The 13,181-nt window shown below is 33.6% G+C and overlaps 1 protein-coding gene across 1 annotated transcript; it reads right to left on the bottom strand.

Moving 5' to 3' along the window:
• Nucleotides 1-6,347: 6,347 nt before the first annotated feature.
• Nucleotides 6,348-10,793, bottom strand: LOC18053322 (serine carboxypeptidase-like 31). The gene is made up of 10 exons (XM_006449222.2): nucleotides 10,396-10,793; nucleotides 9,343-9,450; nucleotides 9,004-9,099; nucleotides 8,657-8,749; nucleotides 8,388-8,470; nucleotides 8,007-8,282; nucleotides 7,296-7,426; nucleotides 7,081-7,176; nucleotides 6,865-6,970; nucleotides 6,348-6,696 (listed from the first exon to the last, which is right to left on the bottom strand). The coding sequence occupies exons 1-10, from the start codon at nucleotides 10,691-10,693 to the stop codon at nucleotides 6,547-6,549; spliced, it is 1,437 nt and encodes a 478-aa protein (XP_006449285.1). The 5' UTR covers nucleotides 10,694-10,793; the 3' UTR covers nucleotides 6,348-6,546.
• Nucleotides 10,794-13,181: the final 2,388 nt, after the last annotated feature.

The following is a 13,181-nucleotide window of genomic DNA, read 5'->3' as shown; positions in this document are numbered from 1 at the left end:
CTGCACTCACAGTGGTAAAAATGATTATTTTATAGAAAATTGTTACCAGTTACACGGTTATCCATAACATAATAACAATGTTTCCTCACAAACTTCTTGCTCTCAACCACGTAGTTTTACTGTGTTATTTGAGCAACCACCCACTTCCAGTTCCAAAATTGAAGGACCAACCATTGCATCTTCTGCGACAATAACACAAGAGGAATATGAACAAATCCTTGCAATACTACAATGAGGTAGAAATTGTCCCCTCACTAATTTTGCAGGTATTGCCCTTAGTTCTTCTCTTGATGATACTTGGATAATTAATAGTGGAGCCACAAATTATATTTGTTCCTCACTTCAACTCCTTCAGTCTTTATCACCAAACACTTCTCTCTTAAGTGTTCAAATGGCAGATGGCTCCATTGCACAGATAACTAAAATTGGTGTTATTTCCATTAACTCTTCTCTCCATCTTAATAATATTTTTCTCATACCATCTTTTAAGTTTAATTTGATGTTGGTATCACATATCATAAAAGCCCTTAATTGCTCAGTGATATTTTTCCTTGACAATTGTGTATATATTGGAATAAATATTGGAATAGTCTTTATCACTTGCAACGTTCAACAAACCTTTATGCAAATGTGAAGCCTTCATTTGATATTTGTCATTAGCGTTTAGGTCATCCTGCTGCAAATCGCTCAAGTTCTATTTCTGCTTTAGCTCTTGAAGTTTCTTTTTCTAATAAAAGAATTTCCGATGTATGCCCTTTAGGGAAACATACAAGAACTTCTTTTTCTTCAAGTCAAATAAAAAGTACTTCACCTTTTGAATTGATCCATTGTGATATTTAGGGAAAATTGTCTATTGCTAATAACTCTGGTGCACATTATTTTTTAACTATTGTTGATGATTTCAATCGTTGCACTTGGGTTTTCTTGATGAAACATAAGTTTGAGACTCGAAATATCTTAAAATCATTTTTTCTTTGGTATCTACTTAGTATGATACTAAAGTAAGTAAAATACAAACTGACGATGCTCTTATTATTTCCTCTAATAAGTTACACTTTGTTTTCCTCATTAAAAGAGTACGAACTGATAATGGAACCAAATTTCTCTCTAAAGATTTACAAGATTTCTTTAAAACTCATGAAGTCATTTACCAACGAAATTGTGTTTCCACCCCACAACAAAATGGAGTGGTGGAGCGAAAACATCGCCATATACTTGATGTTGCTTGAACGTTATAATTCCAAAGTAAACTTCCTTTAAACTTTTGGGGGGAATATGTTCTTACTGCTGCTTATTTAATTAACAAAATTCTTTTTCATGTTCTAAATGATAAAACTCCACATGAAATGGTACTTGGTAATCCTCCGCCATACTCTCATCTTAAAGTTTTTGGATGTCTTTACTTTGCTCATAATCTTTAACCTTAAAGACATAAATTTGATGCTCGTTCAAAACCGAGGATATTTATAGGGTATCTTTTTTGACAAAAAGGGTATAAAATTTATGATTTGGCTATAAGAACCATTTATACTTCCAGAGATGTTTTGTTTTATGAATATGTTTTCCCTTTTCGTAATTCTTATATTCAACCAACTACACATCTAGTTATGTCATTACCAATCTCTGAGTTTCAAAATTATAAGGATACCCCACTTCATATGGAATATTCTTCATCTTCTTCACCTATTGAATATTGATAATGATAATGATGTCCAACCTTACCTAGAGACTTCTTCATCTTTGTCGTATAGCTGACCAGCCTGTAATCGACGTCCACCAGGATATTTGAATGATTACATTTGCAACATTACAATTCTAATAGATTGTCCATCTCCAACGTCTTCTCATGATACAGGTAGATTTTATCCTTTAGCTAATGTCATTTCTTATAATCGTTTGTCTGACAAGTATAAAGTTTTTCTTACATCTGTTGACTCAAAAGTAAAGCCTACAACTTTTTATCAAGCTTTTAAAGTTTCAGAATGGAGAGAAGTCATGTCTGCAGAAATATTAGCTCTTGAAAGGAATAACACTTAGACTGTCACTACCTTGTCACATGATAAACAACATATCGGATGCAAATAGGTTTATAAGATTAAGTATCGATCAGATGGAACCATTGAAAGATATAAAGCATGTCTAGTTACTAAAGGATTCACACAAATAGAGGGAATTGATTATAATGAAACATTTGCCCCAATGGCAAAAATGACCATTATCCGTTGTTTGTTAGCCATAACAGCTATCAAAAGTTGGTTTCTGCACCAACTTGATGTCAACAATGTTTTTGTTCATGGTAAACTTGATGAGGAGGTTTACATGCAAATACCACCAGGATATTGTCAACAAGGAGAGAAAGAAAAATATGTATGTCGTCTTAATAAATCATTATATGGGCTTAAGCAAGCAAGTCGCAATTGGTTCGCCAAATTAAGATATTTTTTAATCTCCCAATGATACATTCAATCAAAGGCGGAATACACCTTTTTTTTTCTAAGCAAACAATAAATAGTTCTCTTTTTGTCTTGATTTATGTTGATGACATTCTGGTGGCAGGTGATAGTTCAATTGAAATTGAAGTTTTGAAGAAAATGCTTGATAATCAATTTAGTATCAAAGATCTTGGGCCACCTAAGTATTTTCTCAAGATTGAAATTGCTCGATCATCAAAGGAAATCTTTCTTTGTCAACAAAAATATTGTCTTGAAATCTTGGAAGACTTAGGAATATTAGGTTGTCGTACTTCTGCCACACCAATGGAGCAAAATGTTAAACTTCCTGCTAAAGAAGGAAATTTATTGTCAGATCCATCAGTTTACTGTGGTCTCATAGGCTATTTACTCTATTTAACCATTACGCGACTAGACACCCTTTTTGCTGTTAATCTTTTGAGTCAATTTATGTAGGCACCATGATAGCCTCACTTTGAAGCCTGCTTACGTGTTTTACGTTATTTAAAAGGAAGTCTTGGAAAAGGCATCTTGATGGCATCTTCAAGTCCTCTCCAGCTGATTGCCTATACAGACTATGATTGGGCAAGTTGTCCTGATATTTGTCGATCTACAAGTGGCTTGTGCATTTTTCTTGTATCTACTCCTATCTCTTGGAAGACCAAAAAATAAAGTGTTGTCTCTTATTCCACAGTTGAAGCAGAGTATACATCTATGGCCTAAGCTACTTGTGAATTACAATGGTTGCTATTCTTGTTCGCAAATTTTGGTCTCAATTTCACTAGCTCTCTTATACTGTGATAATAAAGTGGCACTCCATATTGCAGCAAATCCTGTTTTTCATGAGCGGACCAAACATATTGAATTAGATTGTCATTTTATCCAAGAAAAAATTCAGGCTGGGTTAATCAAAACTACTCATGTGTCCACCATCCAACAAATTGCCGACATTTTCACTAAGCCTCTAGCTTCTCAACAATTTGACTGTCTTCTTAGCAAGTTGGACATGATCAACATCCATGCTCCAACTTGAGGGGGAGTATTGGCAGGCAAGCGTAATAATTACAGAACACTTGCAAAAATGCAATGATGACATGCAATGATGACTTTTGACATGCAATGATGATTTTTGAAATAGACATAATAATTGCCACCAACCCTACTAGACAACTACTACCCTCCTTCATTTATTTTTGTCAAACTTTCTCTTGTAATTGTTACAATAGCTTGTGTATTTATATCATTGTAAAATAGACAGTAAATGATGAATAAAAATTATTTCTTTTCCTTTGGCTTTTTAATAGACTGCAGCCATCAGCGTCTGCTAGACAAAGACCAATGTCATGTGTTGTCCCATATCCTACGTATAGAATAACATTCAGAACCTGAAACATAAAGAATCATGTAACCTCATTAGAGAACATAAAGAATATATAAGAAATTTCACACCACCAATTGTCCCACATACATAACATATTGGATAAGTTGGAAACTAATGCACAAAATGTAAACACATAAATTTCGAGTTAAGAAAGGGGATAATCATATATATTCACAAAGGACAGTTTTTTATTTAATTTTCTGTTAGTAGAAGTGTTGTTTGATTACTATGGAAGCCCATCAAACTAATCCATTCTGACGAGTTAGCTTTTGAATTGAGATTTACCTCAAAATTATATAATGAGCCCAAAATTCATTATCCACCAATATTAGAATTTCTCCAAAATAATTAATAATTATTGTGTACGTAGTGGGTCATCACTCCCTAATGAGGTCCGCCCAAAACTTAAATTAATATTCAGAACCACATACACAAACATATAAGAAGATTTATTTGGATAAAAAGACTAGTGGTAGAATAATAGGTATATAAATGGCCTCAAAGATAATTGCAAGCGGTAAAAAATGGTAGATTTGAAACATATCTTTGAGTACTATATATATAATATTCCTTTGGTGATAAGATCAAATATTACTTTCTCTAGATCAAGAATACATCGTCTTAGAGGCATGACAACGCTGGCCAAATGAGGAACGTGAAAATGAAAATTAAGTGCATACATTAAAGAATGACTAATAGCAGGCCTAATTATCACCTCCATTAAGCCAAAGCACCAGGGGTTTGTCTTCAGGGTGAGTCATGGTCTCATAGAACCAATAAAAAAGAGCCCGTCCATTGTTTTTATTAACTGTGACGTAGCCGGCGTAGTGTCGGAAATCTACCTGAGGCTGGCAAGGCAAATTAAATTAGTCACCAGATCCTATTTTTTGATGTGATTCTGTTGTTACCCGACAACAGGCGCCGCAGATACAAGGGTATCAAGACAAAAAGCAATACAAATTGTTAAGGATAACGGGCTTAGTGACAAGGGATTTGGTAAAGGAAAAACTACAAATTGTTGTTACCGTCAGATACGTTTCAATGCTCTATGATTCACATGTTCGATTGATATTACCAAAGAAACTATACTTATAACCGTTGCCAATGATTTTTTTCGACATGAGAAGAGAAGTTCTTCGAATGATGAGTTAAAAAGCCTCAGTGATGCAGGTAAAAGCTACTCCTTTTTGCTCGTAAGGTTTTAATCATCACCAAACTTTGTGCTCTGAAAGTTATACATACGCAGATGGCATGATAAGGCTTGATTGTCCAAGCAAGACTGTCGTTGATGTCCTTGAATCTTGATAATATCGTGAGAAAACTTGCAAAAATGCACCTCCAGCAACAAGGAAGCGCAATAACACATTATCAAGCTAACAGATAAAATCTTTTTCAATCAAATAATTATTCTCTAGGGACAAACTAGGGCAAGTTCAGCGAGCAACCATTGCCTTTTAGTTTTTGGTTTACATACATCGAGTTCCAATACTTGATAGGGACACTTCACCTCCTCAAGCCCTCTTTTATATATATATATCTATTAATTTCATAAAATATTAAATATGGTTGTGCCGCAGAAATTTCGGTTAAATTTTGCCTATTTATTACAATAAATATTTTTTTTTATATAGAACGATAATGGAATCGGAAACAAATTTATGTGATTGAGCGTAACATTCTAATTTTGTAAGAAAATAATTCTAATTATTGATGGAAATAAATAGTAATTTAAGTGTAACAAATTTTTTTTCTTCATGAAACAATTTTGTGTCATTTCATATAAATGTATTCGTTGATATTAGAATTTCCAACTAACAAAACAATTATGTGTCATTTCATATAAATGTATTTGTCGATATTAGAATTTCCAACTAACAACATATATCATCAATCCTCATAAATTGTTTGATATGATTAAACCAATATATATATATATATATATATATATATATATATATATATATATATATATATATATATATATATATATATATATATATTTCAAGTAATTAGTAAGATTATTGGGCCTGGCCTTTTATTAGATTCTAAACTGAAATCCTTATTTAGAGAGTCTGATGTCTTTTTTTTTTTTTTTTGGTTTAAACCATCCGATTTCCGGCGACCGCATTGGGCCCCGACTAATTCGGATTCGGGGTGTAGTCACAGTTAAGGCTCTTTACCCCTCCCAAATGGTGTGTTTAGTGAGGATCGAACCCGAGAGCTCTTCCCACTTACCCAGCCTGCGCCGCCAACTGAGCCACAACCGTTTGGTGTCTTTTTTGTCATTCCTAGTAACGATTCCACTTGTTTACCCTAAATTTAATCATATTTTTTCCATAAATTTTTTATGATTGCTCATGTAAAGAGATTAGGTAGAACGTTATGGGTATCGAATTGATCCCTGTTGATTATGTTCTAGTGAATGACGGGCTTCATTTTCCAATGAAGACAGGCAATTTAAAGCTAAATTTCGGCACCTGTATGTATTATACAAGAGCAACTAAATACACTCAAAGAAAAGTCAAATATAAAAGTCTTATTATCAAGGGTCTGAACAGAGCTCTTCTGAGGCCATGTTTTTATTTACTAGTATTACTGTATTGATAGCTACGATATAACACAGACAAGACGCTACATATTAGGAGCAAAATCTCAAAATATGGAGAAATTACGCAGATAATCTTCTGTCAGTTACATATATATAGCATGCATGGTTTACATCCGAACAGAAGGAAGAGGATCTCCAAGAAGAAAGGATGAGAATAATGCAAGTGAATCGCTGGGTTTGAAGACTGGCACTGCATGGCCTGCCCCTCTAACAGTTACAAATGTAAGCCCTGCATATTCTTGAACCCAGCCACCAACCTGATGTTATGTAATCCAAAGTGACATCAATTATTTATCTATATATTATATACCTACCTCTAAATTTGTTAGTAGTGATCAAAACTAAGTGAGGTAAAAATTAAGTGCTAATTTAAACATGCTGCTGATCGTTTTCTATTGTCATTCTGGTTAACCTAAGTATGATACCTGCTTCTGGTGATACCAGGGCCTCCAAGACTTTGTGATTGACAGCCCAAGAGAATCTAAGCAATATCTTGTTGATAATACAGGCACTCTTCCATCTGTGTCTCCACTGAAACAATCAAAGTAAATTAATATAAAGAGCAAACGACTTAATAAAATTTATCAAATCCAATGAAATAAATGAATCACCACAATCTCCAGACAGCATGGAAAATCCACCTGTAAATCCATATTCTGAGTCCTGCCTCGATAAGTTTGGTGTATATAGGAAGAACAGAAGGTTTAGGTTGCGGCCACCCTTCATACATTGTAGTACTGCATTAAGGAAAAAAAAATTGAAAAAATGATAAAGATGTTCATAAATCAAGCCACCACCATAAAAGCTCCAAAGAATTAAGCGGATAAATTAGAAAGCAGAAAATTAAATTAATTACTTGCAGATGCTCCAGTTCCTCAGAAGGTGACCGTCACTAACATGTAAAGCCTTCTGAACATCCAGTCTATTATAGAAAGCCTTTGCGTAGTTATCCAGGCACGGATCGTAGCCACCCATAATCCTAGGCATCTGCCAAGCAAACATATTTCACTTCAATTCTATCATATCAATTAAATTTACAAGGCCGTACTAAATTTTGAATATTCAACTTTGGCTAATTCCTTTACCTCACAGAGTTTGTGCCAATTATACATTTTTTTTTACTTGTATCCTTTAAAATCTATTAAATTATTCTTTATCTGCTGCATGTTATATTTGAATATGAAGTTACATAGACCAAAATACTATTTTACCCTTAGAAAGTTAGCTTCCACAATTTTTTTTTTTGTCTTAACCACGAGGTATTATGGAGAGGGCCCCAACTGTGAGAGGTACCTTTAAGCTCGTACTACAATCCAGACTAGAAGTCCCCGCTCAAATCAGGAGGCACAAGTTCTCCCAACAAAGGCGACTTCCCTGCGACTCGAACTGGGGAGCAAACCCAATCAAGTCACTTAAAGGGACTCCATTATGCTAATTATGGTAGAATACATACTAGATAAGGACATTTTAGTTATTTTCTAAGAAAGAGGCACCAATTGGATGGTGAGCCAAAACTCCCAAGGACGAAAAGAGAATTTAACCCTTCAAATTTTTGCTAATTTTATACCATTTTAGATGTTCGTTTCATCATAAGTTGTGATGATTCCAAGGAATTGCTACTGCAAACTGAAGTGTAGATGCTGTATATATCGATCTCCTTGTACTGTTTGAGTACTTCAGCCACTGCGTCACTGCACTCATCGCTGCTCCATGGATCACTGCTGTTAAAATCACAGGTTCTAAGGATTATTTTGTGAGTTTCATCAGATACCACAGCATGGCTCCAAGCATAATCCACGAGACCTTGCCAATCCTCAGCCGTAGATGTTTCGGGATTTCCCAGCTATACATGTACTGTGGTTATTAAATCATGTAACAGTAGGTGGCAACGCCAAATGGCTATCTGATCGAGAAAAATGAACGCATGCATTAACTCATTTTAACATACCAAAATGCCCTTGAGATCTATATATAAAGAAGGATCCTTGTTCCTGTCATGGATGAGCTCGGCCAGCTCTGGAATATATCTTCCTGTATATATAGATGTGTGTGTGTTATAAATAAGAAAGTCGCCATAGATGGCCATTCAATCAAAATAATATAGATCTATATTAATTGGCAGATCCGAAAAACTTTATATCCATTCAAAAAAAAGAAAGAAAAACTTTATATTATAAATGTCAGGAGATTGTACTAAATATTATTTTTATAAAATACCTGCATAGCTCTCCCCAGCAATGTAAAAGGTTCTTCTTCGGTATGATGGAAACTTGAGGAACCACTTGTGCAAGAAGGTATAAGAATCATTTGCTATGATAGAAAGAACATAAATAAATGCAAATTAAGAAATAGTGTTTTCAAAATTTTAGACTCATATAATTAAAGGGGGGGAAAAAAAGTTATGTACCCACGTATGTGCGTGTGTTAACAACTTAACATCAAAATGCATGATAGTGTATCACTAGTTGCACTTTTCACCAACAATGATAAACCTTATGTGAGTGATATAATGTCAGCTGTATATGTGTATCTGCATCAGCAAGATCAGTTTGTGCGCAACTCACCTGTAAAGTCATCGCCCAGCATTTCATAATCGTTAGTTGTATTGGAGTAAGAAAAGCCAACTCCAATAGGTGACTCCAGGAATAACATATTGGCTTCTGCACAATCGTAAACAAAATAAACAACTTATTTAATATACCATCTTATTATAATCATACATATATATGCAGCTGTGCGTCCACGTTCATCAATAATGAACGTACCCATAAAAGCAAAGTGTGACATTATTAGGGTGTAAATTAATTTTTATAGGATGCATTTATAACTGATCTGTCTAAGAAAAATAAGCAAAGATAATAGATGCAAATATTCGTGTGACATGTGAATTATCGACCTCGTACCTTTATTCCAAGCATAGGGATTAAATTGAAGACCGCGGCCGTCAGTGTCCACTAGAAAAGGACCAATCTCCTGTGTTGCTCCATATCCTACAGAAGAACATCCAGGGCCTGAAACACAGAGAATCTTGTCACCTCATTAGAGAACATAAAGAATACATAAGAAATTTCACAATACCAATTATGCGATGAACGAGAGGCTCGTGATTTTAGATGTAAATGAAGAAAATATAAATTAGAGATGAGGAAAAAGGGTAATCAATCAATCATACATATCCTCAAAGGATTTTTTTTTTTTTATTAATTCTTTATTAGCAAGTGTGCTGTTTAATTATCAACAGTGGGTCTCTCTGACGGCTGTGCTTTTTTTTTTTTTAATTAAATTTTGAGAGGGTTGCCTATTTAATTAATATAGGGAATCACTGAGCTTTTAGATTTTGAAACCTTAAAACTGAATACAATACTCCACCTTCTCATTACGGTAAATTTCAAACTCCCCCAACCCCCACCCGAAGGATTAAAAAAAAAGGAAATTAATTTTGACATTCATCAAACAAGTCCCCGTAATGTACTGTAGATCATTAACGCAACCCCAAGCCGCTATTGTTTAATTTCCTTTAAAATGACCTATTGACCTCGGTTGTCTCCTGAAATTATAATTAATTTTGCTCCTAATTGTTAGTATCACAAGACATAAGAAACCAAAATATGAGAGAATAAGATTTTTAAATCTAATTAGCAAATAAAATAGTCAAACACCTATTTTTAAGCTGGTCAACTAACAACTTAATTTATTGGCTGGGGCACATTGATGAATGTCAATATCAATGGGGGGTGGAGTGCAATTTACCTAGTTAATTAAACTAGGCATGAGATGAAAAACATATTAGCACTTTTCAATTTTGTGGAAGAAGGAACTGATTAAAAGAAAAGGTTTATGATCAGGGTAACACTAGCGTTGGCTGAATGATGGACAAGAAAAGCGGATGCATGTTATATGTTATTATATTATGACGAAAGAATTAAGAATAACAAGCAAATTAACTTGTTTATTACCTCCATTAAGCCAAAGCACCAAGGGTTTTTCCTGAGGGCGAGTCATGGCCTCATAGAACCAGTAGAAAAGAGCCCGTCCATTGTGTTCATTGACGGTGACGTAGCCGGCGTAGTGCCGGAAATCTACATTAGGCTGGCCAGGTAAGTTAGTCACAAGATCCTCATTTTCCGATGATAGGTTCAATCCGTCGTCCCTTGGCCAACGTGTAGCAAGAGGCTTCGCAGATACTACGTCTAGAGCATTCAGTAAACAAAAAGTAAGACAAATCGTCACCTTCATCTCGAACAGAATATCCATCAACAACTACTTAAATTAAAGCTTTGAATTTTCAATTGAAACGGTGATGGCCGGGAAACAAGAAGAACGCTAGTGTATTTATACTCATTGGATACCTACTTATTACACTGGGCGAAAAGTACACGACGCATTTAAAATATATGTTAATTAACAGTATATAAATATAGGTGAAAAGAAAATGAAAATTCCTACGTGTTAGCCCAGCTAACTTTCAATTTATGGCATCTGACATGGATATTTTAGGCAGGCAGCTTCTAGACTATCTTTTGAAAGAATTGAATTGGGTTGGTGGTGGAGCCTCCAATTTCAATTAAGAGGGTTAATTGTTGAATCACAGTCACATCAAATCATCAACTACGTACATCCTGATATTAATAACTATAAGTTTATGTCTATGTTCACTTGCATGGTATAAGATGATCTCTCGGAATATATGTATGTATATGTATATGTATATGTATATCTGTATTGATGGTACGTATAGCCATGGGACATAGCAGAGTAATATATCCTTAACATTTTTAAAATATCAGTATCAGATCTTTTTTTCCCCCCTCTTTCCATCCGTATATGCGTCAAAAATAAAAATAAAAAGTTTTTGACTCCTCGTCTTAGAAACTCGTGGTTGAGTTTAGGAAATTAAGGAAACAAGTGTTACGAAGATAAAATTACCCTTAAATTTGTAAAAACTTAAATAATTCTAATTTTTTTTTCTGTTTCTTCTTCCGTTCTTCCCCTCTCACTCTCTCTCCATCTCCATTATCAAACTTCAATAATTTCTTCTTATTTCTTTTGTTCCCTTCAAAGATAATTGCTTTCTATCTATCAACACCATACAAAAACATATAATAACTGCAACAATAGTTTCAAGCTTGAAAATTTTGTTTATAACCATATGATTGGGATAAAAGAAAATCTGATCTTAAAATTGAAATGAAACCCACAAGTGTTATCAAAGTCACTGCAATAACAGAAACAAATATATTCCGATAGATATATTAAAATTGAAATGAAACCCACAAGTGTTATCAAAGTCACTGCAATAAGAAAAATATGAAAAGAGAACAAAAATAAAGTTGACAAAAATTGTGATTTACAGAGAATACAATATCAAATTAGAAAGGCAATGAGAAGACGATCTCTTTATTGTTATTATTATAAGGAAACGGATAGATAGAGAATCAATACAATGAAGAAATAATTTAAATTGAAGAGAATAAATGAATAATTAAGTAAAAAATGGTAAGAATTTGGTGTGATTTTATGATGTTATACTTATGTATGTTTCAATCTATAAACTTGGCTCGGCTCCTGTCTTTTCAATGCAATTGAGTTCTGTGACTTTATGTATTCGATGCCATGTGTTTAAATTGCTCTTTTCAGTTTACTGCCAGCAAGCTTTTATAAAAGTTTAAAAGCGGAATTTCCTTCCTCGGCAAGAAAATTATAGGTACCAACAAAGAAAATCCTTAGCACATGATTTTTTTAATTCAATTTATTAAAGTCAAAAAACGAATATAAAGAAGCAATCAACAATAACTTTTTGAAATATGATTTCGATAAATGAACTTTATTAAGATTCTCATTAAAATAAGCGAATTTAAAACTTATTCTTTGACTTACTGCAAAATACTGAGTCATTAATGCTTTTACATCAATTATTTCATTGCTAGTTGCAATGCATATATGGCTAATTAATTTAAAACCTGTAAACCAGCTCATAAAAGAAAAAAAAAAGAATTTAAAACCTGTAAAGACCAAGAATAGAAACGGTCCTCAGTCAAATGTGGATGTACCTTTTGAACCCTCTTCAAAATCCAATAAAGACTTTTGCTTTTTTATTGAATGGATATAAAAGCCACAGAATTTATCGGTGATTAAGCAAATTAATTCACTAACTGAGACCATCAACAATACGATGAAGAGTAATAATTAACATGAGTTCATTTAAACTTTTTTGCACTATAAAAATAGAAGAATGCCAGAAAACATCCAACATTGGTGTTAAATTATTTTTTATTATAAGGGTTATGTTTGAGTCTTTCTATGTGTATTAGTGAAAATTGATTTTCTTAACTTCAGTATTGATTGTTAGAAGTCGATTCGGTTCATTACAAATCTAAATATTTAAATTGTACCATTATAAAACGGACATAAAATAAGAAAATAAAAAAAAATTAACATTAACCATACATGATAAAAGAAATAAAGGCGTGGTATATAATTAAGATCTTTCGCATAATCTGAAACGAATTGCTTGTGCTCACATCATCACTACCCTGCACTAAAGATAAGTTTACATGGATTTGTTTGTCGCGTCAACTGTTACAAAGTCCAGAACAAACGGATACATATGTACTCATGATTAAATGAGAAAACAAAGCAAGAGTGCAACACATGGCGATATATATATCATTGTAAATATTGACCACGTTCTTGCCAGTCCGCAAAAGTGACAAAGTGGAAAGACATGTATTGTGGTAGCAGT

Source organism: Citrus clementina, unplaced genomic scaffold (genome assembly GCF_000493195.1).
Source record: "Citrus clementina cultivar Clemenules unplaced genomic scaffold, Citrus_clementina_v1.0 scaffold_2, whole genome shotgun sequence".
Classification (NCBI taxonomy): domain Eukaryota; kingdom Viridiplantae; phylum Streptophyta; class Magnoliopsida; order Sapindales; family Rutaceae; genus Citrus; species Citrus x clementina.
The sequence above is the reverse complement of the archived record's forward strand: the minus strand, read 5'-3'. Positions and strand labels throughout refer to the sequence as shown.

Bases quoted from the DNA above. Each gene is read 5' to 3' on its own strand.
- LOC18053322 (XM_006449222.2), bottom strand. From the start codon at position 10,693: ATGGATATTCTGTTCGAGATGAAGGTGACGATTTGTCTTACTTTTTGT. The intron at 8,471-8,656 runs GTATTTTATAAA...CTATATATACAG, and splicing joins TGCTGGGGAGAGCTATGCAG to GAAGATATATTCCAGAGCTG. The intron at 7,177-7,295 runs GTAATTAATTTA...TCCTTAATGCAG, and splicing joins AGGAACTGGAGCATCTGCAA to TACTACAATGTATGAAGGGT.